At 38.6% G+C, this 17,315-nt stretch overlaps 1 protein-coding gene across 3 annotated transcripts in view; it reads left to right on the top strand.

Annotated features, from left to right (window-relative positions):
- The window catches only part of GK5 (glycerol kinase 5), an 85,779-nt gene that overhangs the window by 2,336 nt on the left and 66,128 nt on the right, over positions 1-17,315 (top strand). For all 3 annotated transcript variants that reach the window (XR_014294335.1, XM_082624399.1, XM_082624398.1), the window contains exons 2-3: positions 7,812-7,905; positions 9,864-9,939. Coding sequence is in view for 2 of the 3 variants with exons in the window: in XM_082624399.1 (XP_082480525.1) it covers positions 7,812-7,905; positions 9,864-9,939 (170 nt within the window). In the remaining variant the exon portion in view is untranslated. The remainder of the gene's footprint in view (positions 1-7,811; positions 7,906-9,863; positions 9,940-17,315) is intronic.

The following is a 17,315-nucleotide window of genomic DNA, read 5'->3' as shown; positions in this document are numbered from 1 at the left end:
CAAAATAGGCTTTGTTGGTCTTTTAATTAAAATTGAAATCCCAAACAGGAACCTTTACATTAGAAGGCTAGTACTAGGTCTCTCAGAAGACTTTAATTTTATCTCTTATGGCATTCATTTTTTAATAGCAGAGGCACATTTTTAGCCCTTTTCTATAAGTTGTACTTAAAAAAAATCTTGCTATGGACTCTTAAATATTGGCGTTATATACTAGAGTAGTATTCACAGTTAGAAATCCCACATGTGAATATTTGATATTTTTAGTTTTTCAAAATGAAGAAAGTTCATCATGTTCCCCATTGAAACATCATGCCATTGTGAGAAACTGTAAAAGATGATAACATCTTGGTTGGAAGAACAGGACAGAAAGGCCACTCCAAAGAAAACAGTGGAGTCTCCAATACTGTGTACCCTCTGGACATTGTTGAAAAACGCTGGTTGTTGTCTTCTTGTCTTTTGTTTTTAATCAACAAAACACGTTTTCTTCTTGGCTTTGATTATATTCTTGATCTAATTTCGGTTTGGTCTTCTAAACTATTGTGACATGTTTAGGGATGGTGAGCTGTCTGGGTTGGTGGAGTTGGGGGAAGGGACCCTGAAGTGCCACAGACCCTGGTTTGTAGGCTTGACGCGATGATGGCCGCGTTGAGTTTTTTGGTGTGAGGAAGTGTTTATTGCAGTTGAGCCATTACAGTCTGTGGTCATGAAAGTACTGCATGGAAAGGACAGAAATGTTGTTTGATAGAAGGGGAATAGATTTTGTTAAATCTGTTTGTTTCTAATGAGTTCACTGGGAATAATAGATTCTTTTTTCATATCATCCCCATGTCACCCTCATGCTCCCCACGTTGTCACTGTTTTCTCACAGTTCCTTTTTTTTCTCTCTATTTTGGCCTTTTCTTATGTGTCAGAGGTTTTCCTTAAATGGTGATCTTTGGTTGGTTATCTGTTCATATTTTCAGTACTATGTCTTACTTTTCTCAGCTATATCTGGTACTTGCAAGTAAAGAACTTCCCTGGTTCAACCCCTCCAGAGAGTAAATCTCACACCTTCTGCCCGGTTAGGGAGGGGCAGTGGATCTGGCTGGACAAGGAGACCTGAGGATCCTTAGAAAGACTGAATCGATCCTCTGTTCAGCCCCATCTGGCCTCCCAGCCTTCTGAGGTACCTCTAATTTTCAGGGCTCTATCCTAGAATCTGCCAGGGGTTGAAGAGAGATGGTATAATCTGAGGAGCTACTGCGGTATCCAGTTTTCTCTCCTGTGCTTAGCCCTGTATAGTAAGTCCCCTACATACGAACCTTCAAATTGCGAACTTTCAAAGATGTGAACATGCGTTCGCATGTCCAGTCACATAAGTTAGTCCACGTGTCTGGTGTACATTGTCATGTGCGTGCATCCTCTACAAATGGTTGTGCTTTTGTGTACTTTACAGTACTGTACAAGCCCAAGTAGTACAGTATCTTTATTTCTTGCTTCTTTATTTCGGAAGTAAGTGTAAAAGCAGCGGTTATGTAGAGGTTACTGCTGAAGAACTGAAGAGATTCACAGCGCAGGAAACGGCAAGGGGGTTTTCTTTATTTGAGGAGGCGCTGTTAGTTTTTGAGGCACAGGACCCGAACATAGAACGGGACGCAAAGGTTGCAGCTGTCGTTGAGAATGCAGTCCAGTGCTACCGGGTCACCTATGACGAGAAAAAAAGAGCTACTACCCAGACGTCACAGGATCGTTTTTTCAAGAGGGTAGATAGAATTGAATCCAGCGAGGAACCAGAGCCTGTGCCATCAACGTCAGGCATGAGTGAAAGTGCAGCTTGCCCTCCGTCTCCTATGGCTGACGATCCTTCAGCTCTACCGTCTCTCACCTCCTCTCCCTCCTCCAGTCAGTAACTCTTCTCGCCTGTTCACTCGATGCCAACCCCTGGATGCCAGCTGTTGTACTGGACTACTGTACTTTTCACGCTACCATACTGTAAGATTAAACATGTTTTCTTTATTTTTTGTGTTTGTTTTTCATGTATTATTTCTGTGAAAAGTATTATAAACCTATTACAGTACAGTACTATATAGCCGATTGTGTTAGATGGATACCTAGGCTAACTTTGTTGGACTTCCTTTTTTTTTTTTTTTACAACTTTATTGGAGTATAATTGCTTCACAATGGTGTATTAGTTTCTGCTTTATAACAAAGTGAATCAGTTATACATATACATCTGTTCGCGTATCCCTTCCCTCTTGCGTCTCCCTCCCTCCCACCCTCCCTATCCCACCCCTCCAGGCGGTCACAAAGCACCCAGCTGATCTCCCTGTGCTATGCGGCTACTTCCCACTAGCTATCTACCTTACGTTTGGTAGTGTATATATGTCCATGTCTCTCTCTCGCTTTGTCACAGCTTACCCTTCCCCCTGCCCATATCCTCAAGTCCATTCTGAAGTAGGTCTGTGTCTTTATTCCTATTTTACCCCTAGGTTCTTCATGACTTTTTTTTTCTTAAATTCCATATATATGTGTTAGCATACGGTATTTGTCTTTCTCTTTCTGACTCACTTCACTCTGTATGACAGACTCTATGTCCATCCACCTCATTACAAATAGCTCAATTTCGTTTCTTTTTATGGCTGAGTAATATTCCATTGTATATATGTGCCACATCTTCTTTATCCATTCATCGGATGATGGACACTTAGGTTGTTTCCATCTCCAGGCTATTGTAAATAGGGCTGCTATGAACATTTTGGTACATGACTCTTTTTGAATTATGGTTTTCTCAGGGTATATGCCCAGTAGTGGGATTGCTGGGTCATATGGTAGTTCTATTTGTAGTTTTTTAAGGAACCTCCATACCGTTCTCCATAGTGGCTGTACCACTTCACATTCCCACCAGCAGTGCAAGAGTGTTCCCTTTTCTCCACTTTCAAACAAATTGGACTTAACAACGCACTCTCGGAACGGAACTCTTTCATGTGTAGGGGACTTACTGTACCCACTAACTGATTGTATTAAAAACATTCGTTAAAACCTGGTCTGAGCTTCCTTGCTCTCTTCTTGCATAAATCTTTTTCATGTTTTTATTTTAATGGAGTCTTGAGAGGAATTGGAGATAAAAAGCTTATGTTCAAGCCATCATTTTAACTTGAAGCCATAGATTCTTTTTATTGTATTTTTTAAATTAGCGTATGGTAAAGTTGACTTTTTTTTTTTTTTTCGGTACGTGGGCCTCTCACTGCTGTGGCCTCTCCTGTTGCGGAGCACAGGCTCCGGACGCACAGGCTCAGCGGCCATGGCTCACGGGCCCAGCTGCTCCGCGGCATGTGGGATCTTCCCGGACCGGGGCACGAACCCGTGTCCCCTGCATCGGCAGGCAGGCTCTTAACCACTGCGCCACCAGGGAAGCCCTAAAGTTGACTTTTTTGGTGAATAAGTCTTGTGAGTTTTAGCACATATGTAGAAGTAACCCAGAAACTCCCTTGTGCTAGCCCTTTGTAGTCAGACCCTCCTCCCTCACCTAATCTCTGAAAACCACTGATCTGTTTCCCATGACTATAGTTTTTTGTCTTTCTGAGAATGTCATATAAGAGGAATAATATAGTAAGTAGCCTTTGGAGATGGGCTTTCTTCAGCAGAATGCCTTTGAGATTCATCCATATTGTGTGTATCAATAGTTCATTCTTTCTTATTTCTGAGTAGTAATCCATTGTGTGGATGTACCACATTCATTCACCTGTTGAAGTACATTCGGGTTGTTTCCAGTTTCTGATGATTTTGGATAGAGCTGCTATAAACATTTGTGTACAGATTTTAATGTGAATGTAAGTTTTCATTTCTCTGGGTTAAATACCTAAGGGTGGGATTGTTGGGTCACATGGTAAGTAAGTATTTAACCTAACAAGAAATTGCCAAATTCCAGAGTGCCTCTACCATTTTGCATTCCCACCAGCAATGTATATGAGTTCTGTTTGTTCTTTACCAACACTTGATGTTGTTAGTAATTTTTATTTTAGGCATCCTAATAGATGTAGTGATATCTCATTGTGGTTTTGATTTGCAATTTACTTAATTGCTAATGATGCTGAGCATTTCCATGTGCATATTTTCTGTCTGTGTATCTTCTTTGATAAAGTGCCTGTTCAGGTCTTTTGGCCATTTTTAAATTGAGTTGTTTTCTTACTGTTGAGTTTTGAGATTTTAAAAATATCTTCTGGATATAAATCTTGTGTTGAATACGTGATTTGCAGATATTTTCAACCGGTCTGTACTTGGTCTTTTCATCTTCTTAACAATATCTTTTGCAGAGCGAACATTTTAAATTTTGATGAAGCTCATTTTTTGAGTATTTTTGTTCATGAATTGTACTTTTGGTGTCATGTCTAAGAACTCTTCACCTAACCCCAAGTCACAAAGATTTTCTGCTGTGATTTCCTCTAAGCATTTTACAGTTTTACATTTTACATTTAGATCTATGATCCATTTTCAGTTAGTTTTTTGTGTAAGACATGAGGTTTACGTTGAGGTTAATTTTTTTGCGTGTGGATGTCTGTTTCAACTCTTGAAAAAGCTGTCTTTTCCCCATTGAATTGCCTTGTATATTTGTCAAAAATCAATTAGCCATACTTATGTGGGTCTATTTCTGGATTCTCTTCTGTTTCATTGATCTGTTTGCTATTTTTATGATTACACTATTTTGATTAATGATTACACTATTTTGATTACTATGCCTTTATAGTAAGTCTTGAAATTGCGTAGTGTGATCCCTCCAATCTTTTTCAACATTGTTTTGGCTATTTTAGTTCTTTTGCCTTTCCATATAAATTTTAGAATCATCATATCTATATCTATTAAAAATCCTAGGATTTTGATATGGAATTGTGGATGGAAATTCTTTTAGCACTCTAAAGATGTTGAGCCACTTCCTCCAGGCCTTCATGGTTCTTATGAGAAAGTCCACAGTCATTCGAATCATTATTCTGTGTATGTAATCTGTCTGGTTGCTTTCAATTTTGTTTTGTTTTGTTTTCAATTTTCAGCATTTGAATTATGCTGGATCTGGCTGCGTAGTGCTTTGGACTTATCCTGGTAGGAGTTTTCTAAGCTTCTTAAATATTTAGATTTTAAATCTTTCACTGAGCTTGGGAATTTTTTGCAGTATTACTTCCCTGAAGTAATTTTTTTCTGCACTGAAGTCTTTCTTTTCTTCTTTGGGGCCTCTGGTGACATAAACATTGTCCCAGAGATCCCTGAGACTTTATTATTTTTTTCTTTCTGTTGTTCAGATTAGAGAATTTCTATTGATCTACCCTTAAGCTTACTGACTTTCTTCTCTTATCTCCATTCTACTATTGAGCGCATCCAGTATGTTTTTTATTTTAATTATTTTATTTTTCTTTTTTTAATTGATTTTTTTCCGGCTTTACTGAGGTATGATTGCCAAATAAAAGTTGTATATATTTAAGGTATATAAATTGCTGTTTTGGTATATGTATACATTGTTAATTAAATAACATAATGTTAATTACTCATCATGAGTATACAGATGAGGTACTCATCATCTCACATGGTTACCATTTGTGTGTTTGTGTGTGTGGGTGTAGAGAACACTTGAGAACTGCTCTCTTAGCAAATTTCAAGTGTATAATACATTATTATTAACTCTAGTCACCATGGTGTACATTAGGTCTCTAGACCTTATTCATCTTATAACTGAAAGTTTGTATCCATTTCCCCCACTCCCCTAATAATTGTATTTTTTAATCCTGAAGTTGTTAGAATTTCTTTTTTCTTTTGTTTTTTTTTTTGGCCATGTTGCTCAGCTTGTGGGATCTTAGTTCCCCGACCAGGGATTGAACCTGGGCCTTGGCAGTGAAAGCACCAAGTCCTAACCACTGGACTGTCAGGGAATTACCAAAATTTTGTTTTTCTTCATGTCTTTTATTTCTTTGCTGAGACTTTCTATCTTGTTTCAAAAGAATTCACCCTTACTTCTTGGAGCATTTTTATAATAGCTGCTTTAAAGTCTTTATCAGATATCTGTGTTATGTTGGTATAGGTGTCTATTATCTTTTCCCATGTAAGCTGAGATTTTTTTGATTCTTAATATACCTTGTAATTTTGGATTATATCCTGGGCATTTTGATTATCATGTTATAAGACTCTGGGTCTTGTATAAAGTTTATGACAAATGTTGATATTTTTCTTTTAGTAGGCAGTTAATGCAGCTGTGTTCAGTCTACAAATGCTGACCAGCCTTCCTTGGACTTTGGTTTCAATGTTAATTCTGTTTTTAAGATCTTGGAGGTACTATTTGGATCTGCCCTGTGTAGTATGTGCCACCTAGAGGTCAGTCTGGGACCTGGGCAGTGGTCTATTTTTTCAGTTCTGCTTTTAACATCGTTGCTATGCTGTCTGGTATTATATTCATATACGTGCAGCTTCCAGGTGAGCCTAGGAATTCATCCACAGCTTTCTGGAGTAGCTTTCCCAAGCTCTTTCCTCTCTGAGATCTTCCTGGGATTTTTGGTTCCCTGAGCCTCCCCCTTTTGGGTCCTCTTGCCAGAAGCTGGAGCTTTCATTATCCCATTCTGCTGGATACTTCCTATGTCCACACGTGAGGCTAGGCATTAGGAGCACACAGAGAGAAAAAAGCCATGGGGGGTTCACCTTACCCTCTTGGGCCCCCAGCTCCTCTGATTAGAGAGGAAGTTTTACCTCCCTCAGTATTTTGGGTGCTTGTGGTTACTGCTTCAGCCACCACGATGGGATAGCCAGGATATAAAAGTATGGAGGTGGGGGGGATAAAAAAAAAAGTGAGGGATTTCTTGCATTCCCTCTGAGTGTTAGCAAAAACTCTACAGGTGTTTTCACTGCACCCTGATACCCACTTCTGGTTTTCAGGCTGCCTTGAGTCCAGGCCAGGGGGTACCAGAAGAAAAGTGGGAAACTCACCACCAGTTCAGTGATATTCTAATTCTTATCTTCTTCCCCAGTCTGCCTGCCACCGCATACGTTTTGCAGTCCACAGATAGCTGCTCCATGCATTCTGTCCAGGTTTTATATCTGTGTTCAGTGGGAAAGAGGGGGTGGGGTGTGCTTACTCCATCATAGCTTGAAACAGAACTCAGTACTTTATTTGCTAATTTAAGGGTTTTTTTTTTAGTTTGACTTTTTTTTTAATTACAAAAACAACACATCTTCATTGTAGAAAACCTGAAAAATAAAGGTAAACTTAGAAAATAAAATAAAGCTAAAATTTTCTGTAAACTTATGAACTGAAGAAAACTGTTATTTTGGTGTATCCTTTTTTATTTCATATATGTATTTTTTTAATTAATTTATTTCTTTTTGGCTGCATTGGGTCTTTGTTGCTGCGCGTGGGCTTTCTCTAGTTGTGGCGAGCAGGGGCTACTCTTCGCTGCAGTGCACGGGCTTCTCATTGTGGTGGCTTCTCTTGTTGCGGAGCATGGACTCTAGGTGCGTGGGCTTCAGTAGTTGTGGCACGGAGGCTCAGTAGTTGTGGCTCACGGGTTCTAAAGCTCAGGCTCAGTAGTTGTGGCACAAGGGCTTAGTTGCTCTGCAGCATATGGGATCTTCCTGGACCAGGGCTCAAACCCGTGTCCCCTGCATTGGCAGGCGGATTCTTAACCACTGAGTTACCAGGGAAGTCCCTATATACGTATTTTTTCCATGTTAACAATAAAAATGAATTAGGTAATAAATAAAATCTTGTTTTAAGTTATTTTAACCAGTAACCTTAAGACCCAGATGCTATTGACTTGATCTAATGTTGTTTATACTAAATCTTCTCTTTTCCGAAATAGGTAAAAAGTCTTCATCCTCAAGCTGGCTGGGTTGAAATTGATCCTGATTTTCTCTGGCTTCAGTTTGTTGCTGTAATAAAAGAATCTGTCAAAGGTAATTGGAGGGGGCCTCCCTGGTGGCGCAGTGGTTGGGAGTCCGCCTGCCGATGCAGGGGATACGGGTTCGTGCCCCGGTCTGGGAGGATCCCATATGCCGCGGAGCGGCTGGGCCCGTGAGCCATGGCCGCTGGGCCTGCGCGTCCGGAGCCTGTGCTCCGCAACGGGAGAGGCCACAACAGTGAGAGGCCCGCATACCGCAAAAAGAAAAAAAAAAAAAAAAAAAAAAGGTAATTGGATTTATAGAAGTAAAGATAGGCAGTAAATATGTCTTGTGTGTAATAAAGAGTTTTCCTCAGGCGTCTGTAGAATTTTGTGGGTTTCCTAAGTTATACATACAATATTTTATTGGGGTCACAGTTTCCCAGTAGTTTGGGGGGGGGACATTTGTGGTTTACACTGAACCACTTTGTCAAGGAAAGGTAACAGCAGCTCTGTCCTCTGCTTTAACTCTTTTTTGAGCTGCAGTATTAAAGTCTCACCTTCCCTCTTGGTTCCCTGTTGTAGCTAGTGCCAATTTGATTTCCTGTTGTGTTTAAAATACCAGAGGGTTATAAACAAAGTTACAACACTCAGTTCCTGCTCTCAGGAGTTTACAACTGAGTTACCTTTATTGTAAAATAAGTTTTTGTTTTGTTTTTCCTGAGCAGCCTCTTAATGCAAAGTGCTCTCCTGGCGCAGCCAGGGTCTGAAATCTTAGCTCCTTAAGAACATTTGCAGCGCAATCTTCTTTAAGAATATGGCGAAAGAGGACTTGTAAATTTGAAAAGGTCTTTTACTTCATTTTTCTGACTGAATTGCTTCTCCTTCTCACCTTTCTGGTTTGAAGTATTTCAAAACCTATAAAAAAGAGTTCAGAGAATACTACATTGAACAGCTGTGTACTTTCTCCTAGATTCAAATGTGTTTTACAGTGTTTACATTACCATCCTCTACAAACTTTTTTTCTTGTTCGCTGACCAAAGTGAGAGTTGGTTGTGATGTAATAACCTGTCATCTCTAAATACTTCATCATTACCTCCAAAGATAAGGAGTATTCTCAAATGGAAACACAATGCAGTTATCACACAGGAAATTTAACATTAACCCAGTGATATTTTCTAATACTTGGTCCTCAATATTCCCCTCTTATCTCAGTCTTGAATAACTTTTTTTTCAATCCAGAATCCAACCAGAGATAAGGCATTGCCTTTAGCAGTCAGTCTGTTTAGTCTCCTTTAATCTAGACCATGTTCTTCATTACACTGAGAGTTTTCAAAAGTACGGAACAGTTAAATAGACTGTCCTGCATTTGGAGGTTGTCAGATTATTTACTTATGATCAGGTTAGGTTAAATACTTTTGGAAGGAGTACTGAAAAAGGGGGTGATGTGTCTTCCTCATTGCTCAAATTGAAGTTGTCCCTAAGTTGCTTAGTGGGATAAATTGCTTTTTTAAAAAAATATCATGAAAACACTTGAGCTGCTGTATTTTAAGAAATTTGGACCTTCCAAAAATCCAAGTTTTTATTTGCATTCTAGCATCTGTTTGTGTGGAAAATAAGATCTGTGCTTCAATATTTATACTACTTTCCCTGAGGACTTTCTCTTGTTGCCATCAACCAGCTTCTATTGTGGCTGATCTTTGCTTAAATTAAGATCCAATTTTTTTGTATCAATATTATCAAGAAGAAAATACAATCTGACTTACTTTAAGTAGTGTTTGTTTTTTTCTAATCTTTAAAGCAAAAAGGCCATTTTATTATTATTAGATTATAACCTTTTTTCCCTTTAAGTAAAAAAATACTAGAAAATCATCCTGGTAATGCTTTATTTATTAGCTCCAATTGTGTTATTAAAATGCTAAACCCAGTTGTTTTTCTTAAAGATTATATTAAATGATTTCTTTTCCATATGATAATATTATAAAGAAAAACTTCCTGGGCTTTTAAATGTATCATTTCTATCTTTATTTTTAGCTGCAGGACTACAGATGAATCAAATTGTCGGTCTTGGCATCTCAACACAGAGAGCAACTTTTATTACGTGGGACAAGTAAGTGCATTGTGCAATAAGAACTCTAATGCTAGGTTCATACCACGGTGAACACATTGCTGAGAAACCTGTCTGGGTAGTTTTAAATTTGTGAAGTAAGAACAGTTTTGCTTGGTTAAGAGGGATGAAAGTGGACCTACTTTCTGGCTTAATTAAATATGCTCGCTGCCAACATTGTTCTCAACAGTGAAAAACTGAAACCATTTCCACTAATATCAGGAACAAGACAATGTTGCCCACTCTCACCACTATTATTCAACATAGTTTTGGAAGTTTTAGCCACAGCAATCAGAGAGGAAAAAGAAATAAAAGGAATCCAAATTGGAAAAGAAGAGGTAAAGCTGTCACTGTCTGCATATGACATGATACTATACATAGAGAATCCAAAAGATGCTACCAGAAAACTACGAGAGCTAATCAATGAATTTGGTAAAGTAGCAGGATACAAAATTAATGCACAGATATCTCTTGCATTCCTATACACTAATGATGAAAAACCTGAAAGAGAAATTAAGGAAACACTTGCATTTACCATTGCAACAAAAATAATAAAATACCTAGGAATAAACCTACCTAAGGAGAAAAAAGACCTCTATGCAGAAAACTATAAGACACTGATGAAAGAAATTAAAGATGATACAAACAGATGGAGAGATATACCATGTTCTTGGATTGGAAGAATCAACATTGTGAAAATGACTCTACTACCTAAAGCAATCTACAGATTCAATGCAACCCCTATCAAACTACCACTGGCATTTTTCACAGAACTAGAACAAAAAATTTCACAATTTATATGGAAACACAAAAGACCCCGAAGCCAAAACAATCTTGAGAAAGAAAAACGGAGCTGGAGGAATCAGGCTCCCTGACTACAGACTATACTACAAAGCTATAGTAATCAAGACAGTATGGTACTGGCACAAAAACAGAAATATAGATCAATGGAACAGGATAGAAAGCCCAGAGATAAACCCACGCACATATGGTCACCTTATTTTTGATAAAGGAGGCAAGAATATACAATGGAGAAAGGACAGTCTCTTCAATAAGTGGTGCTGGGAAAACTGGACTGCTATATATAAAAGAATGAAATTAGGGTTTCCCTGGTGGCTGCAGGTTGAGAGTCCACCTGCCGATGCAGGGGACACGGGTTCGTGCCCTGGTCCAGGAAGATCCCACGTGCCGCAGAGCGGCTGGGCCCGTGAGCCACGGCTGCTGCGCCTGTGCATCTGGAGCCTATGCTCCGCAACAGGAGAGGCCACAGCAGTGAGAGGCCTGCATACTGCAAAAAAACAAAAACAACAAAAAAATGAAATTAGAACACTCCCTAACACCATACACAAAAATGAACTCAAAATGGATTAAAGACCTAAATGTAAGGCCAGACACTATAAATGTAAGGCAGAACACTCTGTGACATAAATCACAGCCACATCCTTTATGACCCACCTCCTAGAGAAATGGAAATAAAAACAAAAATAAACAAATGGGATCTAATGAAACTTAAAAGCTTTTGCACAGCAAAGGAAACTATAAACAAGGCAAAAAGACAACCTTCAGAATGGGAGAAAATATTTGCAAATGAAGCAACTGACAAAGGATTAATCTCCAAATTTACAAGGAGCTCATGCAGGTAAATATCAAAAAAAAAAAAAAACAACCCAATCCAAAAACGGGCAGAAGACCTAAATAGACATTTCTCCAAAGAAGATATACAGATTGCCAACAAAGTCATGAAAGGATGCTCAACATCACTAATCATTAGAGAAATGCAAATCAAAACTACAATGAGGTATCACCTCACACCAGTCAGAATGGCTATCATCAAAAAACCTACAAACAATAAATTCTGGAGAGGGTGTGGAGAAAAGGGAACCCTTTTGCACTGTTGGTGGGAATGTAAATTGATACAGCCACTATGGAGAACAGTATGGAGGTTCCTTAAAAAACTAAAAATAGAACTACCATATGACCCAGCAATCCCACTACTGGGCATATACCCTGAAAAAACCATAATTCAAAAAGAGTCATGTACCACAATGTTCACTGCAGCTCTACTTACAATAGCCAGGACATGGAAGCCACCTAAGTGTCCATTGACAGATGAATGGATAAAGAAGATGTGGCACATATATACAATGGAATATTACTCAGCCATAAAGAGAAACGAAATTGAGTTATTTGTAGTGAGGTGGATGGACCTAGAGTCTGTCATACAGTGTGAAGTAAGTCAAAAAGGGAAAAACAAATACCATATGCCACCACATATATATGGAATCTAAAAAAATATATGTTCTGAAGAACCTTGGGACAGGACAGGAATAAAGACGCAGACTTAGAGAATGGACTTGAGGACATGGGGAGGGGGAAGGGTAAGCTGGGACGAAGTGAGAGAGTGGCATGGACATATAGACACTACCAAATGTAAAATAGATAGCTAGTGGGAAGCAGCCGCATAGCACAGGGAGATCAGCTCAGTACTTCGTGACCACCCAGAAGGGTGGGATAGGGAGGGTGGGAGGGAGATGCAAGAGGGAGGAGATATGGGTATATATGTAGATGTATAGCTGATTCACTTTGTTATAAAGCAGAAACTAACACACCATTGTAAAGCAATTATATTCCAATGAAGATGTTAAAAAAAAAAAGCTTGCTGCATGTCAGCTGGGCCTAACTTATATAAAGTAATAGTAGTAAAGACTGTTGCTTTCATTAAAATTCAAATAAGCATGGATTGAAGATCTGTAAAATTAGTTTATACCTAAAAAGATTCAGGAGAACCTGACAAATTTCAGAAACACAAGAGTATATAATATGATTTATATTTTCAGTCTACTCCAAATTTAATACTGAAGTACCTACAGCATATGAGGTATGTATGGATTAAACACAATAATAATACCATAATGGCTACCATATAGTGATTACCTGTGATACTTCCTTCAGGTTCCAGTATCCTTACAACAAACCTGTTATTTAGTTGTTAAGTGTATTTTTACAGAGAAAGAAACTGAGACTCAGAGAAATAAGGAAGTTATTCAAGGTCACTCAGTTAATAAATCAAGCCAAGATTCCAAATTATCTTTTTGATCCCAAAGAATATGCTCTTTCCACTACCCCCATATTGCGTTCAACAGGTGTTTCTTGTCTTAAAAACAATAACAACAGAAATGCTGTAAAATGTTTCTCTGTTACAAAGCCCTAGATTCCAAAGGGCACCTTGAGCTTGGGGCAGTGGGGAAGAAAAGTGGTGGATGTAGGGGGTAAGGGTGAATTCATGCGGACTTGGCCTTTAATTCAGTGTTAGGAAAGCGGAAGAAATTTAAATTTTCCAGTATTTGACTGGGTGGGATCAAGATGATGGAGTAGGTAGACCCTGAGCTCACCTCCCCCCACAAACACATCAAGACTACAACGACATATAGAGCATCTCTCTCTGAGACCAGCCTGAAGACTAGCAGAATGGCTCTTCTACAACCAAGGTTATTAAGAAAAGTGGAGTCTGGTAGGAAGGAAGGAGAAGTGATCTAATCGGGACCCACACCCCTAGTCAGTGGACCAGAAGAGGAGGGGATATCATAGGCTTGGGCATCCTCCCTAAGGATCAAGGGCTTTGAGCCCCATATTGGGCATCCTAGCCCTGAGGTCAAGCACAAGGAAGATAAGCCCACTTGGTTTGAAAACCAGTGGGGCTTATCATAGAGCCATAGAAACTGAGACTCCAGTTTTGAAGAGTGTACACAGACTTGCCTGCTCCCAGTCCCAGTGCAGAAGCAGCAGATTGAAAACAACTCATGCTCTGTCCGTCCTTCCAGGAGTGCCCCAGCACACCTCCCAGCCCAAACTGGGCTCCTGCTCCAGCCCCACCTGCTCTAGTGCTGTTCCCAACCAAGGCAGTAACAACCATTGCACCAGGGAGAAGCTGAGCTAGCTCACATTTGCAGCTCTCCAGCCCCTCGGGCCCCAGCCCTGCCTCTGACCAAAGTGGAGACCGCTATCACACTTGGGAGAAGTGGCACTAGCTCAGATTTGCAACTCCAGCCCCTTTGGCTCTGGGCCTGCTCTAAGCCTGGGAGAAGCCCCAGCTCACACCTGGCTCCAGTTCTAACTCTTCCTACTCTAGCCCCATGCCCTGCTAAGGTGGCAGCTGCCAGTGCACCCCAGGTGAAGACATGGTTAGTGCTCACTTCAGGTCCAGCTCTCCCACCAAAACCACTGGGCACATGCAGAATGCATGGGGATGCTCCCACACAAGGACATGCCTTTAAGACTGGGATAGGTAACTGTTTCACCTAATTTCATAGAGACAAAAAGAGAAAGTCAAACAAAGAAGACAAATGACTATGTTCCAAACAAAAGAATAAGTAGAAACCCCAGAAAAAAAAAAACCCTAATGAAACAGAGGTAAGTAATTTACTTGATAAAGAACTTAAAGCAATAGTAATAACAATGCTCACTGAACTCGGGAAAAGAATAGAGGAACACAGTAAGAACTTTAACAAAGAACTAGAAAATATAAAAAAGAACCAATCAGAGCTGAAGAATACAATAATTGAATTGAAAAATTCACTAGAAGGAATTACCAGCAGATTAGGTAATACGGAGGAATGCATAAGTGACCTGGAAGACAAAATAGTGGAAATCACATGATCAGAACAGCAAAAAGAAAAAAAACTTTTTTTAAGTATAGTTTAAGGGATCTGTAGGATAACATCAAGCATACTAATATTCACATTATAGGGGTCCCAAAAGGAGATGAGAGAAAGGGGCAGAAAACATATTTGATGAGATTATGGCTGAACCCTAACCTGAAGAAGGAAACAGATACCCAGGTCCAGAAGCACAGAGAGTCCCAAACAAGATGAACCCAAACAGACCCACATGAAGACATATCATAATTGAAATGGCAAATGTTAAAGAGAGAATTGTAAAGGCAGTAAGAGAAAAACAAAGAGTCACATACAAAGGAACTCCCATAAGGCTACCAGCTGATTTTTCAGCAGAAACTTTGCAGGCCAAAAGGGAGTGGCACGATATACTTAAAGTGCTGAAAAGGAAAAACCTACAACCTAGGATACTCTACCCAACAAAGTCAAAGTGTTTCCCAGACAAGCAAAAACTAAGAGTTCATCACTACTAAACTGGCCTTACAAGAAGTGTTAAAGGGTCTTCTTTAAGTGAAAAAGAAAGACCTATAACAAAAAATAAGAAAATATTTATTTGAAGGAAAGAAATCACACTGGTATATGTAAATATATTGTAAAGGCACTTGATCAACCACTTAAGTAAGCTACTATGAAAGTTAAAAGACAAAATTGTAAAATCCACCATTAATCAACTATAACTACAATAAACAGTTAAAGGTTATTCATAAAAATGTAAACTATGACACCAAAACATAAAATGTTGGGGGGGGGCTTAGTAAAAAAAAGTAGGGCTTTTAGAATGTGTTTGAACTTAAATGACTATCATTCTAAAACAAATAGATATATTTATATATATGAACCTGATGATAACTGCAAATCAAAAACTTACAGTAGATACACAAAAAGCAAAGAGAAAGGAACCCAAACATAATACTTAAAAAGTTATCAAACCCAAAGAGAAGAGATTAAAAGAAGAAAAGAACAAAGAAATACAAAAACAACCAGAAAACAAGTAACAAAATGTCAGTAGATACATACCTATTAATCATCACTTCTAATGTAAGTAGACTAAATGCTCCAATCAAAAGACATAGGATAGCTGATTAGATTAAAAAACCAAGATCCATGTATATGCTGCCTACAGGACACTCACTTCAGAGCTAAAGACACACCCATTGATATTGAAGGGATTAAAAAAAGATATTTCATGCAAATGGAAATGAAAAGCTGGGGTAGCAGTACTCATATCAGACAAAATAGACTTTAAAACAAAATCTATAACAAAAGACAATTTAAGACATTAAATAATGATAAAGGGGTCAATCCAAGAAGAGGATATTAGACTTGTTAACATGTATGCACCCAATATATTTATGCACCCAATATATAAAGTAAATATTAACAGACATAAAGGAAGAAATTGATAGTAATACAATGGGGATTTTAATTACCCCAATCACATTAATGAATAGATCATCCAGACAGAAAATCAATAAGGAAACATTGGCTTTAAATGACATTTTAGACCAGATGGACTTAATAGATATCTGTAGAATATTACATTCTAAACCAGCAGAATACACATTCTTCTCAAGTGCACATGGAACATTCTCCAGGATAGATCACATGCTAGGCCACAAAAGAAGTCTCAGTAAATTTACAAAGATTGAAATTAAATCCAGCATCTTTTCTGACCACAGCAGTGTGAAACTAGAAATCAATAGTAAGAAGAAAACTGGTAAAAACACAAACAAGTGGAGACTGAAAACATACAATAAAAAAGCCATTAGGTCAACAAAGAAATTAAAGAAGAAGTCAAAAAATACCTTGGGATGAATGAAAATAGAAACACAACGTCCAAAATCTATGGGACACAACAAAAACATTTCTAAGAGGGCAGTTTATAGTAATAGAAGCCTATCTCAAGAAAAAAGAAAAATCTCAAATAAACAACCTAACTTTCCCTCTAAAGGAATTAGAAAAAGAAGAACAAGCAAAGTCCAAAGTCAGTAGAAGGAAAAAAATAATAAAGATCAGAGTGGAAATAAATAAAATAGAGACCAAAAAACAACAGAAAAGATAAATGAAACTAAGAGCTGTGTTTTTGAAAAGATAAACAAAATTGATAAACTTTAGCCAGATTCATTAAGAAAAAGAGAGAGTGCTCAAATTTAAAACATAAGTAATGAAAGAGAAGTTACAACTGATAGAAGTTACAACTGATATCACAGAAATACAATCATAAGAGAATAATGCAAACAGTAATTTGCTAACAAATTGGACAACCTAGGATAAGTGGATAAATTCCGAGAAACATACAGTTTTCCAAGACTGAATCAGGAAGAAACAGAAAATCTGAATAGATTGATTATTAGTATTGAAATTGAATCAGTAATCAAAAGACTCCCAACACACAAAAGTCTGGGACTGGATGACTTCACAGGGGAATTCTACCAAACATTTAAAGAAGCGTTAATATGTATGCTTCTCAAACTGTTTAAAAAAATTAAAGAGGTGGACTTCCCTGGTGGCGCAGTGGTTAAGAATCCACCTGCCAATGCAGGGGACATGGTTTTAGCCCTGGTCCAGGAAGATCCCACATGCCACGGAGCAACTAAGCCTGTGCACCACAACTACTGAGCCTGCGTCTAGAGCCTGCGAGCCACAACTACTGAGCCTGTGTGCCACAACGACTGAAGCCCACGTGCCTAGAGCCTGTGCTCTGCA

Source organism: Mesoplodon mirus, assembly GCF_964341445.2.
Source record: "Mesoplodon mirus genome assembly, chromosome: 6".
NCBI lineage: Eukaryota > Metazoa > Chordata > Mammalia > Artiodactyla > Ziphiidae > Mesoplodon > Mesoplodon mirus.
This window is presented reverse-complemented; position numbering and strand designations above follow the sequence as displayed.